The sequence below is a fragment of the Lolium perenne genome, chromosome 4 (genome assembly GCF_019359855.2).
Source record: "Lolium perenne isolate Kyuss_39 chromosome 4, Kyuss_2.0, whole genome shotgun sequence".
Taxonomy (NCBI): domain Eukaryota; kingdom Viridiplantae; phylum Streptophyta; class Magnoliopsida; order Poales; family Poaceae; genus Lolium; species Lolium perenne.
In genome coordinates, this window is record NC_067247.2 from 61,906,220 (window position 1) to 61,928,850 (window position 22,631).

Here is a 22,631-nt window from a genome sequence, read left to right on the forward strand (position 1 = left end):
ATGGATGAGTATATGTACAAAAATGAAAACAAATAGAGTTCATACCAGCCTCTCACCACAATCCAATTGTCGTAGATCGTCATTATTGCCTTTCACTTGTGTAGCTTGGATAATATGAAATGAAAACCACGCTCCAGCCACCGAAGACCATTGAACTCATGATGAACTTTACAAACCAAAGAAGAACAGCAAATATTTTTGGTGTTTTCGAATTTGAAACAAGAACAAAGGAAAACAAGCAAACAAAGCAAAATCTTTTTGGGTTTTCTTATAGCAAACTAGCAATAGCAAATAAAGCGAAATAAATGCAAGAAACCAAAGCAAACAAATTATTAAGAGAAACAACAGAAATATTTTTGGTCTTTTTGTGTTTTGGGAAAGAAACAAAGCAAAAACGAGAATTGGCAAACTAGAAAAGTCACATAAACACAAAGCAGCAGAAATTCGTCAAACTTGACAGCAGTACAGTACTCGATTTTTAAGAAATTCTTCCACTGCTCAAATCGAAAAGTGTTCAACTAATGAAAGTTAGATAACAACCTGGGAAACATGCACAAAAATAGGCTTCGCAAAATACTGTTCTGGCTATTTTTGGGAATTTTTTCGGTAACAGTCCAGAATCTGTTTTCACGCAGCACTTCCCCAAATATCATCTCCCTCTCATTAGAAAACCACTCAAACAAACTAAACAAGTATATACAAGTATCCAGCAATCATAATATGCAAAGAATGAGTGATGCCCGTATACCTCCCCCCAAGCTTAGGCTTTTGGCCTAAGTGGAGTTCAACCCCAGCGAGGGTCGCTGTTCCTCGCCGGTGGATAATGCATGGCGTAATCATAGTAAGGTTCCTGTGCAGAAGAATAGCGTGGAGGCTCCACATGCCCAACATGATGATGCGATGAACTTGCTGCATCGGATGATGAGTCGAGGTGTTTCTCGGCCTCCTCCGTGTTGTCTCTTGCATGATGGCCTCCTCCCTCTATGTGTGCATTCAGTGCACCTTCTGTGACTGACCAATCCTCCCTGGAATCAAGGTTAAATAGAATAGGCGCAAGCAATCTTACTAGTTTTTCAGTTTTCTTAGTTATTCTCCAAACTTTCTTATGAAATGTCATCTTGTAGAACAGGTTACCCAAATTAGATGAATCAGAAACAAATTCATGTTTAATCATAGAGACTATGTCAAGTTTTTCTATGGAAAGTTGAATATCAAGATGATGAGGTTCTACATTATGCAAAGCTAGTAAACGAGAGGCGATGAGACCTCCACAAATTCCACCTTTCTCACGGTTAGTAGCAAGTCTATAAGCTATCAATGCCCCCAAATTATAAGTCTTACTACCTTGCAGTGCAGCAGCTAGAAAAGCTAAATCCTGGATAGATAGTTTACCACCACTCTTTCTAGCAAGAACGCATTTAGTAATGAAATAAGCAAAGTAGCGGATAGCTGGGAGTTGAATGCTAGTGATTTTACCACCATCCTCTGAGAAACTCCTTCCATAACAAATCATCTCGAAGAGGCTTAAGAGCTCTCGCGGCGATCCCCTTATCTTCTCGGACGATCCCCATTGCGGTACTCTAATTGCTGTACAAAAATCATTGAATGGCAAGTTGATAGTTTTATTATAAATCTTATACTGAACCGTGGGGTTAGATCGCGACCAATTGAACTTAAAATCCTGCACAACAGACATAGTCAATTTTGCATATTGGCATGGTTCTCCATCAACAAAATCATTCAACCCTGCAAGAGAAATTAGATTCTGAACATCTTCCAATATTCCTGCGCTTCCCATGAAATCTGCGCACGGGTAGTAAGAGGGGTATACTCCCTCTTCGCGGTTCACTCTCATGACTTGTTGCACCTCCAATTCTTGTTGGTTTAGTTGATATCTATTCCACTCCATTTTCTGAAATTTTTCAACAATCATTATAAAATTCGATTTGGTGAAATATAATCAAGGGGAACTACTATAGGAACTTGCTAGAGTGCTAAACTAGTTTATACAACTTAGAACAAGCATGCAAGCTCACTAAACATGTTACCTACAGCAGCAAAATATTCAAGATATACTCAACCAAACAAAATTCTACTTGGATGATCGGAGGAGTCACATACCGGAGAGCAAATGTGCCAAATTTCAGACAGAAATCTGGGCTGAGCAAAGAGATCGAAAAATCCTGAGCTCTTGAGCAAAAACGCGAGTGAGAGAATGCTGGTGTCGATTTTTTCGGGAGAGAGAAGAGTCTGGGGGGAAGAGATGCTAAAGTGGGGCAAAAGGGGGCCCACACGCCAGGGTGGTGCGCCCCCCTTCCAGGCCGCGCCGGCCTATGGGGTGCCACCCTGGGGTGCCCCACAGGTCATCTCCAGGTGCTCCCAGGTTTATTTTTGAAAAATAGGACCAACGGTATAATTTTTGTGAATTTTTGAAAACTTTGAAAAACGCACATTTCTGGGTATTAAGTTTATTATTACTGGCCAGGAAATTTTTTGAAATCTCTAATTAACTAAGGAGCTTTGCAAATCAAAAGTGCTACAGCAAGTAAGACAAGTGGAGGAAGAAAGAAATGTTGTTTACCGCCTCTATGCATATAAAAAGTATTTGTTAACAAGGTTGATCAAGTCTTGCCACCAAATAAATTTTACATAGCATATGAAGAAATAAACCTCAAATCAATCATGTTACCTTGAATTGTATTGATATGGATCCAATCATAAGACTTTGATAGCCTTCTTTAGGCTCATATATAGGACAATCAATAGTTCCAATTTTGATAGTTCTCACATTAGAGATGGTATTGACTCCGCATACTTTATCAATCCTCTTGGGGAAATAGACGGTATGCTCCTTATCATCAACATTAAAAGTAACTTTTCCTTTATTGCAATCAATAACAGCCCCTGCGGTGTTAAGAAAAGGTCTCCCAAGAATAATAGACATATTATCATCTTCAGGCATTTCCAACACAACAAAATTAGTTAATATCAAGCAGTTATTAGTAACTTGAACAGGAACATCCTCACATATACCAACAGGAATAGCAGTAGATTTATCAGCCATTTGCAAAGATATATCAGTAGGTATCAACTTATCTAAATAAAGTCTCTTATAAAGAGAAAAAGTCATAACACTAACACCGGCTCCCAAGTCACATAGAGCAGTTTTAACATAATTATTCTTAATAGAATAAGGAATAGTAGGTATACCTGGGTCGCCCAACTTCTTTGGCACTTTGCCATTGAAAGAGTAATTAGCAAGCATAGTGGAAATTTCCTCATTGGGGATTTTCCTTTTGTTAGTAACAATATCTTTCATATACTTTGAATAAGGAGGCAATTTAATAGCATCAGTCAAAGGGATTTGCAAGAATAAAGGTTTCATCCAATCACAAAATTTATTATAGTGTTCTTCTTCCTTTGATTTTAGTTTCTTAGCAGGAAAAGGCATTTGCTTTTGCACCCAAGGTTCTCTTTCATTACCATGTTTCTTAGCAATAAAATCTTCTTTAGTATACTTTTTATTTTTAGCATGCTTTTCAGGTTCATCTTCTACCTCTTCTTTATCAGAAGCATCATTCTTATCATTATCATTATCATGTTCATTACCACTTTCAGTTTCAGCATCGGAAATAGAAATGCTATTAGGATCATTAACAGGTTCAGAGGATTCTACAATATTTTTATGTTTCTTCTTCTTTTTCTTCTTAGAAGGAGCACTAGGTTCAATGCGTTGAGAATCTTGTTCAATTCTTTTGGGATGCCCTTCAGGATATAGAGGATCCTGGGTAGAGACACAACCTCTAGTTGTTACTTCATAAGCATGTTTCTCTTTAGAATTATTATTTAGCAAGTCATTTTGCACTTTAGTGAGTTGATCAATTTGAGTTTGAATCATTTGAAAATGTTTAACAAGCATCTTAACATCATTGGAGGTTCTCTCCACAATATCATGCAAATTGCTAATAGCTTGAGAATTTTCCATTAGATGATTCTCTACTCTCATATTAAAATTTTCTTGCTTAACAATATAATTATCAAACTCATCTAAACATTGAGCAGGAGGTTTTGAATACGGAATATCTTCCCTAGTAAAGCGTTGAAGGGAGTTTACCTCAATCATGGATGAAGGGGGAATTATCTCACATATTTCTTCTATGGGAGGTAGATTCTTCACATCTTCGGATTTAATACCTTTCTCCTTGAGAGACTTTTTGGCTTCCCTCATATCTTCATCATTCAATTCAATTAAACCCCTCTTCTTCAATATTGGCGTTGGAGTTGATTCAGGTGTATTCCAATCATCATGATTCCGGCTTATTCTAACCAATAATTCTTGAGCTTCGTCTGGAGTTCTTTTCCTGAAAACACAACCAGCACAACTATCCAAATATGCTCTAAATTCAATGGTTAGTCCACTATAAAATATATCAAGTAGATCATGCTTTTCTAAATCATGTCCAGGTCGAGCTCTAATAAGAGAACAAAATCTTGCCCATGCCGCAGGCAATTTCTCTTCATCTTCCTGGTCAAACCTATAAATTCTCTGTAAAGCAATATGTTGAGCACTAGCAGGAAAATATTTTCGAAAGAAAACATCACGCAAATCAGTTGGACTTTTAATAGAACCAGGAGGCAAATTGTTATACCAAGTTTTAGCATCATCCTTTAATGAGAAAGGAAAATTTTTAATGACAAAGTAAGTACGCATCTTGTCATCATCAGAAAACAAGCTACTCATAGAAGAAAGTTCATTCATGTGTTCTACAGCACTTTCTTTTTCAGTACCACAAAAGGGTGCTTTCTCTACAATAGCTATATGAGATAGATCAAGAGAAAAATCATAATCTTTATCCTTAATGCATATAGGAGATGTGGCAAATTCAGGATCAGGAGATAGCTTATGTCTAACAGTATATTGTGTAAGAAACTTTTTAATGTTTCTTGCATCATGATAACATTGCATCTATTAATAAGATCATCATTAAGCTCCACATAATCTTCATCAGGATCATCACTAGAATAATCAAGTTCAGGTGAACTAACAGGTGTAGTGACATTTTCATTAGGAGTTTCAGCATTTTCAATTTGTCTAGACCTAGCAATTGTAGCATCTAGAAAGGATCCCAATGAACCATTATCATCAAGCACAGCAGAAACATTATCAATATTATGAGAGTTTTCAGATTCAGCAGTAGTACCAGCAAGTGAAGCTTGTGGCGGTGAAACAAGTTGACTTATCACAGATGGTGAATCAAGTGTAGCAGAGGTACTCAGAGTTGTACCTTTTCTTGTAGTGGATGGTGATATGGCGACTTTAGAATCGCGAGGTTTACCCATGATGGAGAATTTGCAGCGAACAATATCAATCCAAGTGAACTTCCAAATAAAGCTATGCTCCCCGGCAACGGCGCCAGAAAACAGTCTTGATGACCCACAAGTATAGGGGATCGCAGCAGTCTTCGCGGGTAGTATAACCCAATTTATTGATTCGACACAAGGGGAGACAAAGAACACTTGGAAGCCTTAACAACGGAGTTGTCAATTCAGCTGCACACTGAAAGCAGACTTGCTCGCAAGAGTTTATCGATAGTAATAGTTTTATAGCGATGTGATAGTGAAATAACAGCAGCAAAGTAACAAAGACAGCAATAGTGATTATAGTAAACAGCAGGATTAAAATACTGTAGGCACGGGGACGGATGACGGGCGTTGCATGGATGAGAGAAACTCATGTAACAATCATAGCAGGGCATTTGCAGATAATAATAAAACGGTATCCAAGTACAAAGCAATCAATAGGCATGTGTTCCAATTATAGTCGTACGTGCTCGCAATGAGAAACTTGCACAACATCTTTTGTCCTACCAGCCGGTGGCAGCCGGGCCTCAAGGGAATCTACTGGATATTAAGGTACTCCTTTTAATAGAGCACCGGAGCAAAGCATTAACACTCCGTGAACACATGTGATCCTCACATCACTACCATCCCCTCCGGTTGTCCCGATTTCTGTCACTTCGGGGCCATTGGTTCCAGACAGCGACATGTGTATACAACTTGCAGGTAAGATCATAAACAATGAATATCATGATGAAATAATAACATGTTCAGATCTGAGATCATGGCACTCGGGCCCTAGTGACAAGCATTAAGCATAACAAGTTGCAATAATATCATCAAAGTACCAATTACGGACACTAGGCACTATGCCCTAACAATCTTATGCTATTACATGACCAATCTCATCCAATCCCTACCATCCCCTTCGGCCTACAGCGGGGGAATTACTCACACATGGATGGGGGAAACATGGCTGGTTGATGGAGAGGCGTCGGTGGTGATGATGGCGATGATCTCCTCCAATTCCCCGTCCCGGCGGAGTGCCATAACGGAGACTTCTGGCTCCCGAGACGGAGTTTCGCGATGTGGCGGCGTTCTGGAGGCTTTCTGGCGACTTCGACTTCTCTCCGTGCGTTTTTAGGTCGAAGGCTATAAGTAGTCCGAAGGAGGGCGTCGGAGGCCAACCGAGGGGGCCACACGATAGGGCCGCGCGGGCCCCTCACGGGCGCGCCGCCTATGGTGTGGGGCCCTCGGGCCTCCACCTGGCTTGTCCTTCTGGCTCCGCCAATATTCTGTGAAAATAGGTACTTCTGCATAAATTCCGAGGATTTTCCTGAAAGTTGGATTTCTGCACAAAAACGAGACACCAGAACAGTTCTGCTGAAAACAGCGTTAGTCCGTGTTAGTTGCATCCAAAATACACAAATTAGAGGCAAAACAATAGCAAAAGTGTTCGGGAAAGTAGATACGTTTTGGACGTATCATCGCTCCCCAGTCTATTGCTAGCCTTCACTTGTACTGAGCGGGAATGCTGCTCGTGCTTCCAAACCCCTGAAAACCAACTTATTCCAAAGTGTCCACCATAAATACCTATGCATGGCATTTCAAACCATTCCAAGTAAATTCTCATGCGCTACCTTTAAACCTTCAAAATGCTTCTCAATTTGTGTTAATGTTTTATAGCTCATGAGGAAGTATGTGGTGTTTATCTTTCAACCTTGTCATTTACTCTCGACAGACTTTCATAATGGACTAGTGGCACATCCGCTTATCCAATAATTTTGCAAAAAGAGCTGGCAACGGGGTTCCCAGCCCCGATTAATCAAACTTCATTAATAATTCTCTTCACATGTTTTGCCCTGATTCATCAGTAAGCAACTTAATTTTGCAAATAGACACTCCTCCATGGTATGAGATTGTTGGAAGGCACCAGAGGATTCGGTTAGCCATGGCTTGTGTAAGCAACGGTTGGGGGGAGTGTCACCCATAATAAAACTAAAGTACGTGTGTAAACAAAAGAGAAGAGGGATGATTTACCTTGCTGGTAGAAATAACGTCCTTCATGGGAGCCGCTCTTGAAAGTCTGGTTGGCGAGGTAGTTGGTGTACCCATTACCATTCGTTGACAACAACAAGCACCTCTCAAAATGATTTTACTCCTGTTTAAAAAAATGAAAAGCTCTAGCGCATATTAATCCCTGCTTTCCTCTGCGAAAGGGTCAATCTTTTACTTTTATGTTGAGTCACCATCCTTTCTTTGAGCACTTTCTTGAGAGCACAACTGTCATTCTTAGTATAATATGCTTGTCCCAAAATGTGATTGACTGTGGTATAACTTTGATGCTTTTATCTTTGACAATCTCTACTTCTAGTCTTTCCATAAACTTCAAAGGTGTCCGAGCATTTATGTTTTGCTGTACAAATATGGGCAAGTGAGATACCACTTTATCATATCCTTTTATGAACATTGCAATCCTGCTGATAGACATGATTCATGATGCTTATTATTAATTTGTTGGTACCTTTTCCATGATTGACATAGCTATTAGATGATCTTATTTGCATGTATCTTATTATGAACTGCCTAAGTACTTGTCCATATCATGAGAATATTTACATCATATGAACAAATGTGTTCGTGAAAGTTCTTTTATCGCACTCAGTTGTTAACTGAATTGCTTGAGGACAAGCAATAAGCTAAGCTTGGGGGGAATTGATACGTCCAAAACGTATCTACTTTCCCGAACACTTTTGCTATTGTTTTGCCTCTAATTTGTGTATTTTGGATACAACTAACACGGACTAACGCTGTTTTCAGCAGAATTGCCCTGGTGTCTCGTTTTTGTGCAGAAATTCAACTTTCAGGAAAATCCCCGGAATTTATGTCAAAGGGCCCATTTTTCCAGAAGATTTACGGAGCCAGAAGGACAGGCCTAGGGGAGGCCCAGGGCCCCCACACAATAGGCCAGCGCGGCCTGGAGGGGGGGCGCGCCGCCCTAGTGTGTGGCCCCCTCGGCCAGCCTCTGACGCCCCCTCTGGACTACGTAAGGGTTTCGATCTAAAAACGCGAGACAAGAAGTCGAAGTCGCCAGAAACCATCCAGTACGCCGCCACCGTCGCGAAACTCCGTCTCGGGACCAGAAACTCCGTTCTGGCACTCCGCCGGGACAGGGAATTGGAGGAGATCATCACCATCATCACCACCGATGCCTCTCCATCGACCAGCAATGTTTTTCCCCATCCATGTGTGAGTAATTCCCCCGCTGTAGGCTGAAGGGGATGGTAGGGATTAGATGAGATTGGTCATGTAATAGCATAAGATTGTTAGGGCATAGTGCCTAGTGTCCGTAATTGGTACTTTGATGATATTGTTGCAACTTGTTATGCTTAATGCTTGTCACTAGGGCCCGAGTGCCATGATCTCAGATCTGAACATGTTATTGTTTCATGATGATATGCATTGTTTTATGATCTTACCTGCAAGTTGTATACACGTGTCGCTGTCCGGAACCCGAGGCCCCAAAGTGACAGAAATTGGGACAACCGGAGGGGAAGGCAGTGATGTGAGGATCACATGTGTTCACGGAGTGTTAATGCTTTGCTCCGGTACTCTATTAAAAGGAGTACCGTAATTTCCAGTAGATTCCCTAGAGGCCCGGCTGCCACCGGCTGGTAGGACAAAAGATGTTGTGCAAGTTTCTCATTGCGAGCACGTACGACTATATACGGAACACATGCCTATGGATTGCTTAGTACTTGGACACCGTTTTATTATTATCTGCAAATGCCCTGCTTTGATTGTTACATGAGTTTCTCTCATCCATGCAACGCCCGTCATCCATCCCTGTGCCTACAATATTTTAATCATGCTGTTTACTATAATCACTACTGCTATTTTTATTACTCTGCTGCTGTTATTTCACTACTGCCACTACTATAAAACTGTTACTACTGATAAACTCTTGCGAGCAAGTCTGTTTCAGTGCGGTGAATTGACAACTCATTGTTAAGGCTTTCAAGTATTCTTTGTCTCCCCTTGTGTCGAATCAATAAATTGGGTTTTACTTCCCGCGAAGACTGTTACGATCCCCTATACTTGTGGATCATCACCGACATGAACACTCCATATGCTATCTTCTGATACTGCGGGTAGTGCTATTTAGATGGTGATAAGACTTCACTAAGGAAATATATTGGCCGCTGTACCCGTGAATCATTCCTTCTTCCTCTCCTTCTACCACGAACCTAGGTAACTTTTATTTTGGTGTCTAAGAATACTGAGAAATGACCTTTTGTTCCTAGATAATTTTATCAGGGTTTTATTTCATTTCATATTTTCTCTACTTTACATAAGTATTTCATTTTGATGAGAAAGGACTCTATGGGTTATTTAAGTTTTAAGTCAAACAAGTGTTTTCTTATTTCATTATTGGTCTTAGATTGAAATGTAGGCCTAGACATTATTTCACATTTGGTTAAATTTAATTCCTATTAATTTTTATTTTATTAAGGAAAATGGTGTTATGAGGGGTTTGAATTTTATAATTGGATTTTTAGTGATTCTAAAATTGAAGTAAAAAATCTTAATTAATGTTCTGACCAAATAATCACATAGCAATTATGAATTCAGTGAAAAACATCACTCAATTATAATTTTTATGGAATTTTACTTAAAGTAAAATAGCACACACATTGTTTATTTAGGGTTACCTGCCAAAATTTCTTCAACTCAGATATTTTCTTGCACAAAATCGGAACACACCCAAGGCCATGGGGCACACATCCAGAGGCCCCATTGGTACTTGTTAGAACATCTAAATGTATAATTTATTCCTTGCAAATAATTGCCTCTCAAGTCACTGATTTGTGCAACAAAAATTTAAATCACTGATTTATGCAACAATAGCCCAAAGAGTTACTTGCTTGTGCAATGTTCTCAATTCCTGATATCCCTAGAATCTGGTAGCTTCCAAATGGGCTGCATCATTGCCACGAAGGACACAATCCTACTACACCCGCACCTGGAAAAAAACATCATTTCTTAGCTGAAAGTTGGATTTTGTTTAGGTGGGAGATCATCAAAGTTTACCTGGTGCTCCAGCGGCGCTCCAGCATGGGAGAGGCACTTAAGAAAATGCGGAGGGTGCGACAACTGTTCTTGACCAGTAAAGACCACTTTCACAGTCTGCGAAGCAAGCAGGCATCTTTTCGCCCTGGAACGGTCATGTGGTGCTGCTGATGCTATTACCGAACCCAACATAAAACAGGCCAGACCATGTGCGGCTACTTCGCTCACTCGTCTCTCTCAGTCGCTCCCTCACTCGCCACCTTCGTCTCGCTCGCCTTCGCTCCCAGCCATCGATCCATCTGTATCCTTGTCCTCTTGCAATCACTCCACGGCTCCACCGTCTCGCCGATTCTATATAAACGCCGGCGCCATCCACCTCGCACTCCCATTCATTCAGTAGTGACACACACCTCCAGCTTCTCTCACGATGCGGTGCCATGGCAGGAGATCTGTGGCGGCGATCTTTGCCGTAGCCATTTTCGTAGCGGCGGCTGCAGCCGCGCGGGATGACGGCCGGGAAACGTACGTCGTCCACATGTCGCACTCCGCCAAGCCCAGCGGCTTCGCGGCGCACGGCGACTGGTACGCGTCGTCGCTGCGGTCCGTGTCCGCCGGCGCCGCCTCCGTGATCTACACCTACGACACCCTCCTCCACGGCTACTCGGCGCGTCTGACGCGCGCGGAGGTCAGGGCCCTGGAGGCGCAGCCCGGCGTGCTGCTCGTCAACCCGGAGACGCGGTACGAGCTGCACACCACCCGGACCCCGGAGTTCCTGGGGCTGGAGAGGGCGGACGCCATGTTCCCGGAGTCGGGCACCTCCACCGACGTCGTCGTCGGCGTGCTGGACACCGGCGTGTGGCCAGAGAGGGCCAGCTACGACGACGCCGGGCTCGGCCCGGTCCCGGCGAGCTGGAAGGGCAAGTGCGAGACTGGCAGCGACTTCAACTCCTCCGCGTGCAACCGCAAGCTCATCGGCGCGAGGTTCTTCCTGGCCGGGTACGAGGCGTCCAAGGGCCCCGTGGACCCATCCAAGGAGTCGCGCTCGCCGAGGGACAACGACGGGCACGGCACGCACACCTCCAGCACGGCGGCGGGCTCGACCGTGCACGGCGCCGACCTGCTCGGCTACGCGCCCGGGACGGCCAGGGGCATGGCGCCGCGCGCGCGCGTGGCCACCTACAAGGTGTGCTGGGTCGGCGGCTGCTTCAGCTCCGACATCCTCAAGGGCATGGAGGTCGCCGTGGCCGACGGCGTGGACGTGCTCTCACTCTCCCTCGGCGGCGGCACGTCCGACTACTACCGCGACAGCATCGCGATCGGCGCCTACAGCGCCATGGAGAAGGGGATCTTCGTGTCCTGCTCGGCGGGCAACGCCGGGCCGGGCGCGGCGTCGCTCGCCAACGGCGCGCCGTGGATCAACACCGTGGGCGCCGGCACGCTCGACCGCGACTTCCCCGCGTACGTCACCCTCGGCAACGGCAACAAGTACACCGGCGTCTCCCTGTACAGCGGCAAGCAGCTGCCCACCACGCCGGTCCCGTTCATCTACGCGGGGAACGCGTCCAACAGCAGCATGGGCGCGCTGTGCATGACCGGCAGCCTCATCCCAGCCAAGGTCGCCGGCAAGATCGTCCTCTGCGACCGTGGCACCAATGCCAGGGTCCAGAAGGGGTTCGTCGTCAGAGACGCCGGCGGCGCCGGCATGGTGCTCGCCAACACCGCCGCCAACGGCGAAGAGCTCGTCGCTGACGCGCACATTCTCCCCGGCGCCGGCGTCGGGGAGAAGGCCGGCAACGCCATGAGGACCTACGCCACGTCGAACCCGAACCCGACCGCCAACCTGGTGTTCGCCGGCACCAAGGTCGGGATCCAGCCGTCGCCCGTCGTGGCCGCATTCTCCTCGAGGGGGCCAAACACGGTGACCCCCGGCATCCTCAAGCCGGACCTGATCGCCCCCGGCGTGAACATCCTCGCGGCGTGGTCGGGATCCGTCGGGCCCTCGGGGATCGCCGACGACACCCGGCGCACCAGCTTCAACATCATCTCCGGCACGTCCATGTCGTGCCCGCACGTGAGCGGTCTCGCGGCGCTGCTCCGCTCGGCGCACCAGGACTGGAGCCCGGCGGTCATCCGTTCCGCGCTGATGACCACGGCGTACGCGGCGTACCCCAGCGGCGGCGGCCTCCTGGACGTGGCCACCAGCCGCCCGGCCACGCCGCTGGACGTCGGAGCCGGCCACGTCGATCCCAGCAAGGCGCTCGACCCGGGCCTGGTGTACGACCTCACCGCCGCCGACTACCTGGACTTCCTCTGCGCCATCGACTACGAGCCGTCCCAGATCGCCGCGCTCACCAAGCACTCCACGGACCGGTGCAGCGACAAGAAAACGTACTCGGTGGCCGCGCTCAACTACCCGTCGTTCTCCGTGACGCTCCCGGCGGCCGGCGGCAAGGAGAAGCACACCCGCACGGTGACCAACGTCGGGCCGCCCGGCACGTACAAGGTGACCGCGAGCGCCGCGGCGGGCAGCACGCCGATCAGCGTGTCCGTCGAGCCGTCGACGCTGACCTTCACAAAGGCCGGCGAGAAGAAGAGCTACACGGTGAGCTTCGCCGCGGCCGGGCTGCCGTCCGGCACGACCGGGTTCGGGCGGCTCGTCTGGTCCAGCGACCACCACGTCGTCGCCAGCCCGATCGTGGCGACGTGGACCTGACCGTCCGTCCGTCCGGCGGGGTATAGCTAATTAGTAGCGATTGTGTTGGGGTGGATAAACGCGGCGGGGCAGTAAGCAATGGTGCCCGCCATTGTTTCGATTGGAAGCAATAGATGGCAAAGATAACTGTTATGTGTGTGATCTGTCGATTCGTGTGGTGATTTACTCGAGTTGTGGGGATGAATTGGGCATAGATCTGTGAATTAGCATGGTGAGGAAGTGAGTGAATGATGCATTGGTGGTGTACTCTTAAACAGAGACAGATTAAAGGATAATGGACCAGCATAAAATCAATGACTCTTGGTGATAATGTACCCGCGATTTGGCCATGATCTGTACGTACCATGTGCTTCTTGGAACTGATGAATCCTTTCTTTCTACGATAACTGACAAATTATACGCATCTGCTTGTCGAATTTGATTATGATATTACCATTTTGCCGACCGTGGTCAGACTTAGTTGGACTGTAGCAGTGGATACTGGGATACACGAGCATTTTGGCCGGCCACGACCCTCTGAATAATTTAGCAATATGAAACCACCAACGGAACAAGTTGATATGCCATTACTGCGGTAGTACTACCTTAAATTCCACCGTAGGATCGCAGAGCAAATTGATGTGGAAAATCCATTGCCTTGTCTTCGCTGGACGTATGGCTCCAGCATTTAGCACGCACCACCTGCAGCATCCGCAGACAGCAGCGGCAGCAGTAGTACCGACCCGCTGCACGTGAGCTCCTTTTTCGCTCCTCGCATCGCATCAATGGCAACGGCGTGATGGTATCACAATTTTTCAGTGCCTTGTTCTTGTCTGTGGCCCACACACGCGTCCGTGCGATGGATTGATCATAGTACTACCGCGCTAGATATTGTTCCGAGATTGTTTTTCTTGTCCGAAACGCGTGAGCCCACGCGAAATCCATGAAATAAACGATCGGATGGGTGGATCGCTCACACGGTCACATCTCACAGGGACACGATCTAAACTGAAGGACTGGAACGAATCTAGCTTGATGCAACTCAACTGCACATCTTTGTTTCTGGATGGAAAATAAAAGTCTATTTGGAACCCTGAATTCACATAGGTTCGGAATTCACATAGGTTCTGTGAAATAAACTCTAAACTCCAAATTTTTATCGTTTATACCCTGAACTTATGAATCTCGGTCTAAATTAAACCTTGAGGCCTTTGTTCGGTTACACCCTACCCGGAGAGGATTGGCAGGGAATCAGTTTAATTACCAGTTAATACCTCCCGGTCCGCCTCAAGCCCGCTCCGACCGAACATACCCTGAAGCTATTTGGTGCACCGGGAAAGCAACAATCTCGGTCGGGATTACACAGTATCTCTCTAACAATGGTGGCCCACTCATCATATCCATCCACTACCTTCAATCCCTCTTCGTACACGACGTTTCCGTCCACGTTACCGTCACAAAGCAGACCTCCCGGTCCAAGTCGTCGTTCCTTGGAGCTCCAACTCGCCAACCTCATCATGCTAGTCTAAGCATTCAAGCGGGCAAGGGCGGAATCGGCCAAATCATCCAGGTCTTCTTCACCTCTAGCTGACCGTCGCCACTGTGGATTTCGTTTGCCGTCGAGCCTCCGCGGCGCAATTGACCATCCGCGCGTGACCCCCATGAGCGGGACACGCCTGCCGCCCAACTCCTTGCTATCCCTAGCCCTCTCTGATGTCATGTTGCAATGGTAGCTCCCGCGCTCTCACGACGCGCGCAAGGCTGCGCGGGTTCGGCCATGGGGTGCCGCCCGAGCGTCAGTCCTCGCATAGCTCGCACGCATGGGCACGGTTGACCCCGGGAAGAGATGGGAGGTGGAAGATGGTTATGACATGGAGGGTCAGCTTTGTCAGCGAGAGCACCTAATTATTTAGTATGGAGTTTTATTTTATTTACATGCACAAAAGATTTCAGGATTTGATCTAGACTGGGATTCGTAAATTTAGGGTACAAACAATGGAAATTTGGAGCTTTGGATTTATTTCGCCAAACCTCTACGAATTCGAGGTTTAAAATATTTGTACATTTGTACTCGTAGTCGTAGACTCGTAGTAGTGCTCTTTATGTCTGCCTGATTTTGTTGTGCGCCTGGTGCCGTGGTCTGACCGACTAGCACTAGCCGTTGGAGCGAGCTGCTGCTCCCGACGCCCCTGCTGCCTCGTGAAGCGTGAGAGGTGCCGCATGGATTTTGGTACTTTTCCACGGGCATGTCCTGCTGTGCTGCACGAGGTGCTGCTGACCCACCATCGTCAGCCACCAAAACGGTCTCGTCCCATATGACGGCGCGGAATTCAATGCACTGGCCGCTGTCCGGCTCACCGCACCACGTGCAGGGTCTTCCCCGTTCGTACGTGTCCCCGTCGTCCACGGCGGCGCCATTATCTTACGTGTCTAGAGTCATATGAACTCCATCGACGGGTATGCTCAGGACATCTCCAATCGGGCGACCCATCCAGACGGGTATGCTCAGGGCATCTCCAACCGAGCGACCCATCCCGCGCCGCGCGTCCGGATGGGTTCAGCCGGACAAAAAAAGGGCCCAACACGCGGATAGCCGCGACGTCCGGATCGACGCAAATCCGGCCTAAATCTGGGCAGGGTTTGCGTGGCCGCGGATGGCACGAGGCGTCCTCGCGTGTCCGCCTGGTCCGCGTGGTTGGCCCAGCTGTCGGTGCCCCAGTCCTATTAAATGTGGACTGGGGAGGGGGACTGTCCCTATCCAGTCCCCGCTCTCCACTCCGGCCGCACGCACGAGTTCGAGCTTCGGCGCCACGGGAGTTCAAGCCGTCCGCCAACGACCACGAGGCCGGCAGCAGCCGGCCAGTCGCGCCGGCGGCGTTCGCCATGGGGCCGCCGGCGATTCCCAGTCGCGACCGGATCTACGTCACCGTAGCGGTGGCGCGGATGTTCTGGGACGCCGGCGTCCCAATGCCGTGGGGACGTGCACCTCCCCACGGCTAGCACCTGAGCCCGGATCGGGTTTCGGTGCCGCCCATCCCGGGCTCCGGTCGCGCCGCGTCGCGGAGATCCGGAGGCGCCGCGCGCAGCTGCCGGCGGACCTCCGTGAGGACCCCGCTTACGGCGATGCAAGTCCCAACCGGGACTTGTGGTTCGAGGTGGAGCACGATGCGCGCCGGCACACGTGCTTCACGTCCGCGATGGCGCGGCCTCGCGCGCGGCCCGCGCACAAGACACCGCAAGGCGGCCGCGCCGCCCGGTGGCCTCTACATCGGCGAGCAGTCCCGGCCCGCACCGGCCGCAGCCCCTGCCCCAGGAGGAGGAGGACGACCGGAGGCTGCAGGTGGCGCTCGCGGCGTCCGCGAGCAGCGCGACCTCGACGAGCGGCCAAATGGCCGCACCTCGCCGAGACGCTGCGCGCCTCCGCGGCGGAGGAGGCGGCGTGGAAGGCCCAGGAGGACGCCCGAGGGCGGAGGCGTGGGCCTTCCTCGAGATGGCGCGCCGGCGGAGGAGGCCACGCGCCGGCGGCGCTCCGGGAGGAGGAGGAGCGCCGGCGCGCGCACGGCGGACGCGGAGCGCCGGGGGCGCGCGCCGGCGGACGCGGAGCGCCGGGCCGCGCTCCGGCTAGAGGCGGAGCTGCAGGCCGCAGCGGAGGAGCAGCTCCGGCATGAGTCCGCGCGGAGGGCACGGCTGCGCAGGCCGGCGAGCCCTCCAGACCCGCACTCCTCCTGGGAAAGGGCGCAGTGGTCGTCCTGGCCGAAGTCCCCGGCGCCCTCCGGCATTTCGAGCCGGAACAGCGCGTCGCCGCCGGGGGGCGTCGTCCTCATCGACGGCGACAACGACGAGTACTACTGGGAGTAGTACTGCCGGCGGCCACCGTGCTCGTAAACCCTGGCTAGGGTTTGCTTTTTTTTTAAAGTTTAAAGCCCATATAGGGCTTTCTTTTGTGTAAAAATTGCCCAAAATAGGGCTAAGTTTAATTAACCACTAGGTTAAATTTATTTTTTGTTGTTTTCCTTTTCCATTTTCATTTTTTTTATTACATATGCGGTGCGTCCGCGCGTTGGGCGCAGCGTGCGACCGAAACGGACACGCGGACGTGGGCCGCTGCCCGGGTGTCCGCTCGGCCACCCAAACGGCTCAAAACGGACGGCCCAGCGCGTCCGTTTAGGTCGCATGGTTGGAGATTCCCCGAGGGCATCTCCAGCGGGGCGACGCAAATCGGTGTCCGCGAGCGTCCGCGTCGCGCGGTAGACGCGAGAAAGATCGGTCCGCGCGTCCGTTTGCGCCTGGGGTGCCTTCAGCGGCTCGACGGCATGAATTATGAAGTTTGAAAACAACAAAATGAAGAGTTTCAACGAAGTCATAGTTATTACATCCAAATTTAAAAAAGTCTACATGAAAATAAGATGGTATTTCTCTAGGCATGGTCTTCATGGCCTGCCAATGTTCACTGATGCTCAATCAGATTCGTCTGCAACCGTTTGCACACGTTCTTCTCAGTGACTTCTACATTCATATGTAGATAGTTCTCCCAAGATAAAGCAACAAGGAGTGACGCAACCAGCTCACCTTGGAATTTCTAGTGGTTTTTATTGCGGCCATCAGGACGCTCGTTCTCAACGATCATGTTGTGCATGATCACGTAGCATGTCATCACCTCATGCATGGTCTTTAATGACCATGTTCTTGCCGGGTGACGGACAATTGCCCACCGAGCTTGGAGCACACCAAATTTGCGCTCCACATCTTTCCTACAAGCCTCTTGCATCTTGGCAAATCTCCTCGTCTTCTCGGAGTTTGGATTACAGACAGTCTTCACCAGTGTGGCCCAGTCAGGATAGATGCCATCAGCTAGATAATATGGCTTGTCATATTCATTTCTATTGACCTCATAGCTCACCCGGGGAGCTTTGCCTTGCATGACTCTGTTGAAAACCGATGATCGGTGCAACACATTGATGTCATTGTTGGAACCGGCCATGCCAAGGAATGAATGCCAAATCCATAAATCTTGAGATATGACAGCTTCAAGAATGACAGTCCGTCCCTTCTCATGCCCGTTGTACTGATCCTGTCATCCAAATGGACAGTTTTCCACTCCCAGTGCATGCAATCTATGATGTCAATCATTCCTAGGAACCCTCTAGACTCGTTGATAGACAGGAGCTGCCTTGTGATGACCCACAAGTATAGGGGGTGTATCGTAGTACTTTCGATAAATAAGAGTGTCGAACCCAACGAGGAGCAGAAGGTGTTGACAAGCAGTTTCGATAAAGGATTCACTGTAAATGCTCACATACAAGTATTCAGGGGGTTTTGATATAGCAGATAAATAAAGTACGAGTAAGTAAAATGCGAGAGAAATAATTGCAGCGAGTGGCCCAATCCTTTTTAGCACAAAGAACAAGCCGGTTTATTTACTTATAATGACCAAACGTTCTTGAGGACACACGGGAATTTAGTCTAGTGCTTTCGCTTCATATAGCTGATTAATCTTCATTGTTTTGATAAGTGTTATGTGGGTGAACCTATGCTAATGCACCGCCCTTCCTAGGACTAATACATACTTGTGATTATACCCCTTGCAAGCATCCGCAAATACAAGAAAGTAATTAAGATAAATCTAACCATAGTCTTAAACTCTGAGATCCTGCTATCCCTCCTGCATCGATATACCAACGGGGGTTCAGGTTGCTGTCACTCCGACAACCCCGCAATTAGCAAACGAATACAAGATGTATTCCCCTAGGCCCATAAAGGTGAAGTATCATGTAGTCGACGTTCACATGACACCACTAGAAGAATAACACCACAACTTAAATATCATAACATTGAATATTACCCAGCATAATTCACTACTAACATTTAGACTTCACCCATGTCCTCAAGAACTAAACGAACTACTCACGAGACATCATATGGAACATGATCAGAGGTGATATGATGATGAATAACAATCTGAACATAAAACCTTGGTTCAATGGTTTCACTCAATAGCATCAATAACAAGTAGAAATCAATACCGGGAGAGTTTCCCTATCAAACAATCAAGATCCAACCCTAATTGTTACATCGGTGACGAGGTGCAACGGTGGAGATGGTGGTGATGATGATGGAGATGATGGTGATGATGATCCCAATGATGTCCAGCTCGATGACGGTGACGATGGCGTCGATTTCCCCCTCCGGGAGGGAATTTCCCCGGCAGATTTCAGCCTGCCGGAGAGCTCTTTTCTCTCTGGTGTTTTCCGCCCCGCAGAGACGGCTGTGACTCTTCGCGACTATCCTCTGGAGCTTAGGTTTTCAGGACGAAGAAGTACGCGAAGGAGAGGAGGCCAGAGGGGGTCGTGGGCCCCCTCCCCACAAGGCGGCGCGGCCAGGGCAGGGCCCGCGCCGGCCTATGAGGGGGGCCCATGGCGGCCCTCCTCGACTCCTCCTTTTGGCTCTCTTCGTCTTCTGGAAAAATAGGATTTTTCATATAATTCCCGTCAATTGCTGATCTTCCGAAATATTGCATTCTGACGGTGCTTTTTCCAGCAGAATCCTGACTCCGGTGCGCGATCCTCCAATAATCATGAAACATGCAAAATAGATGAAATAACATAAGTATCATCTCCAAATATGAAATATATCAATGAATAACAGTAAATTATGATATAAAATAGTGATGCAAAATGGACGTATCAACTCCCCCCAAGCTTAGACTTCGCTTGTCCCCAAGCGAAACTGAACTCAGTAAACAAGACCACATGTTTATGGAGTGAAGAGTCGATAAATAAAATACGGACAAGAAGCATCATATTAATTTACACAAGACATTCTAGTAGACAACTTCCTCATATAATTCAACTTGAAACAAGTAGAAGGAAATCACAAATAAAGGTGCGTAGGAAATCATAATTGGTGATGGCAAACTTCGTTCTTGGTCAGAGAACATTTAACGGATTGTACTAATTTATCGAGCAGCGCTCTTATATTAAAGCTTATAGCAAAACTTGCATATTCAATCATAATAGTCTCCTCATAATCATTGATAATCTTCAAAGCTATATTCATTCAGATAAAACTTGTACTAAACAAGGAAGAAATAAAAGGCATGATTAAGTAGATCACAATATAGATGGTTGGATCACAACAACTCAATTGCTTGCTTAAGATAGAGGGAAATAGGTTTACTGACTCAACATGAAAATAAAAGATAGGCCCTTCGCAGAGGGAAGCAGGGATTAAATCATGTGCTAGAGCTTTTCAAGTTTTGAAATCATATAGGAAGCATAAAAGTAAAGTTTTGAGAGGTGTTTGTTGTTGTCAACGAATGGTAGTGGGCACTCTAACCCCCTTGCCAAACAGACTTCTAAAGAGCGGCTCCCATGAAGGACGTTATCTCTACGAGCAAGGTAGATCATCCCTCTTCTCTTTTGTTTACACATGTACTTTAGTTTATTTAAGGATGACACTCCTCCCAACCTTTGCTTTCTCAAGCCATGGCTAACCGAATCCTCGGGTGCCTTCCAACATTTCACATACCATGGAGGAGTGTCTATTGCAAAATTAAGTTGCTTACTGATGAATCAGAGCAAAACATGTGAAGAGGATTATTAATGAAAGTTGATTAATTGGGGCTGGGAACCCCGTTGCCAGCTCTTTTTGCAAAATTATAGGATAAGTGGATGAAGCCACTAGTCCATTAGTGAAAGCTGCCCAACAAGATTGAAAGATAAACACCACATACTTCCTCATGAGCTATAAAACAGTGACACAAATAAGGGATGATAACTTTTGAATTGTTTAAAGGTAGCACATGAAGTATTTACTTGGAATGGCGCAAAATACCACATAATAGGTAGTTATGGTGGACACTGGTGGCATAGATTTGGTCTAAGGGTTTGGATGCACGAGAAGCATTCCCTCTCAGTGCAGGTCTTTGGCTAGCAAGGTTGATTAGCAAGCATAAGAGTTGAGGGAAACAAACAAATATACATGTGATAGAAACAATCATGCATCTTTCTTGTAAGCACAAATAATTTTAACTTCAGAATACTAAGCTCATAGCTAACAAGAAAGAAAGATAATGGAATAACATATCTACATGTTGAAAGGACACGGATGTCGCCTAGAGGGGGGGTGAATAGGCGATTTAAAACTTTTACGAGATGGGCTTAACAAATGCGGAATAAAACTAGCGTTTACTTTGTCAAGCCCAAAGCCTATATACTATTGTTCACCTATGAGCACCAACAACTTATTCTAAGCAATGGTTCACCTATGTGCACCAACAACTTATGCTAAGCAATATAAGCAAGTATGTGATAGCAAGATATATATAACTTCAAGCACGATGGCTATCACAAGGTAAAGTGCATAAGTAAAGAGCTCGGGTATAGAGATAACCGAGGCACGCGGGAGACGATGATTTATCCCGGAGTTCACACTCTTGCGAGTGCTAATCTCCGGTGGAGAGGTGCGGTTGCTTAGTGCTCCCGAACGCCACAAGAGGCTCACCGTGAGGTGTGGTTGCTCGATGCACACTGATGGCGTGTAACTCACACGTTCGTTGGGAACCCCAAGAGGAAGGTATGATGCGCACAGCAGCAAGTTTTCCCTCAGAAAGAAACCAAGGTTTATCGAACCAGGAGGAGCCAAGAAGCACGTTGAAGGTTGATGGCGGCGGGATGTAGTGCGGCGCAACACCAGGGATTCCGGCGCCAACGTGGAACCTGCACAACACAACCAAAGTACTTTGCCCCAACGAAACAGTGAGGTTGTCAATCTCACCGGCTTGCTGTAACAAAGGATTAACCGTATTGTATGGAAGATGATTGTTTGCAGAAAACAGTAGAACAAGTATTGCAGTAGATTGTATTTCAGTAAAGAGAATTGGACCGGGGTCCACAGTTCACTAGAGGTGTCTCTCCCATAAGATAAACAGCATGTTGGGTGAACAAATTACAGTTGGGCAATTGACAAATAAAGAGAGCATGACCATGCACATACATATCATGATGAGTATAGTGAGATTTAATTGGGCATTACGACAAAGTACATAGACCGCCATCCAACTGCATCTATGCCTAAAAAGTCCACCTTCAGGTTATCATCCGAACCCCCTCCAGTATTAAGTTGCAAAGCACCAGACAATTGCATTAACTATGGAGCGTAATGTAATCAACAACTACATCCATACACATACCATCAATGTTATATCCCTAGTGGCAACAAAGACAACACAACCTTAGAACTTTCTCATCACGTCCCGGTGTCAATGCAGGCATGAACCCACTATCGAGCATAAGTACTCCCTCTTGGAGTTACAAGCATCTACTTGGCCAGAGCATCTACTAGTAACGGAAAGCATGCAAGATCATAAACAACACGTAGATATAACTTTGATAATCAACATAACAAGTATTCTCTATTCATCGGATCCCAACAAACGCAACATATAGAATTACAGATAGATGATCTTGATCATGTTAGGCAGCTCACAAGATCCGACAATGATAGCACAATGGGGAGAAGACAACCATCTAGC

The 22,631-nt window shown here is 47.3% G+C and overlaps 1 protein-coding gene across 1 annotated transcript; it reads left to right on the plus strand.

Annotated features, from left to right (window-relative positions):
* Positions 1–10,624: 10,624 nt before the first annotated feature.
* Positions 10,625–13,430, plus strand: LOC127292727 (subtilisin-like protease SBT1.7). Its single transcript, XM_051322178.2, has one exon. It carries the CDS (start codon positions 10,835–10,837, stop codon positions 13,118–13,120), a length of 2,286 nt encoding a protein of 761 aa, XP_051178138.1. The 5' UTR covers positions 10,625–10,834; the 3' UTR covers positions 13,121–13,430.
* Positions 13,431–22,631: the final 9,201 nt, after the last annotated feature.

What these genes read in the sequence shown, in the direction of transcription:
- LOC127292727 (XM_051322178.2), top strand. Translation starts at nt 10,835, where the DNA reads ATGCGGTGCCATGGCAGGAGATCTGTGGCGGCGATCTTTGCCGTAGCC.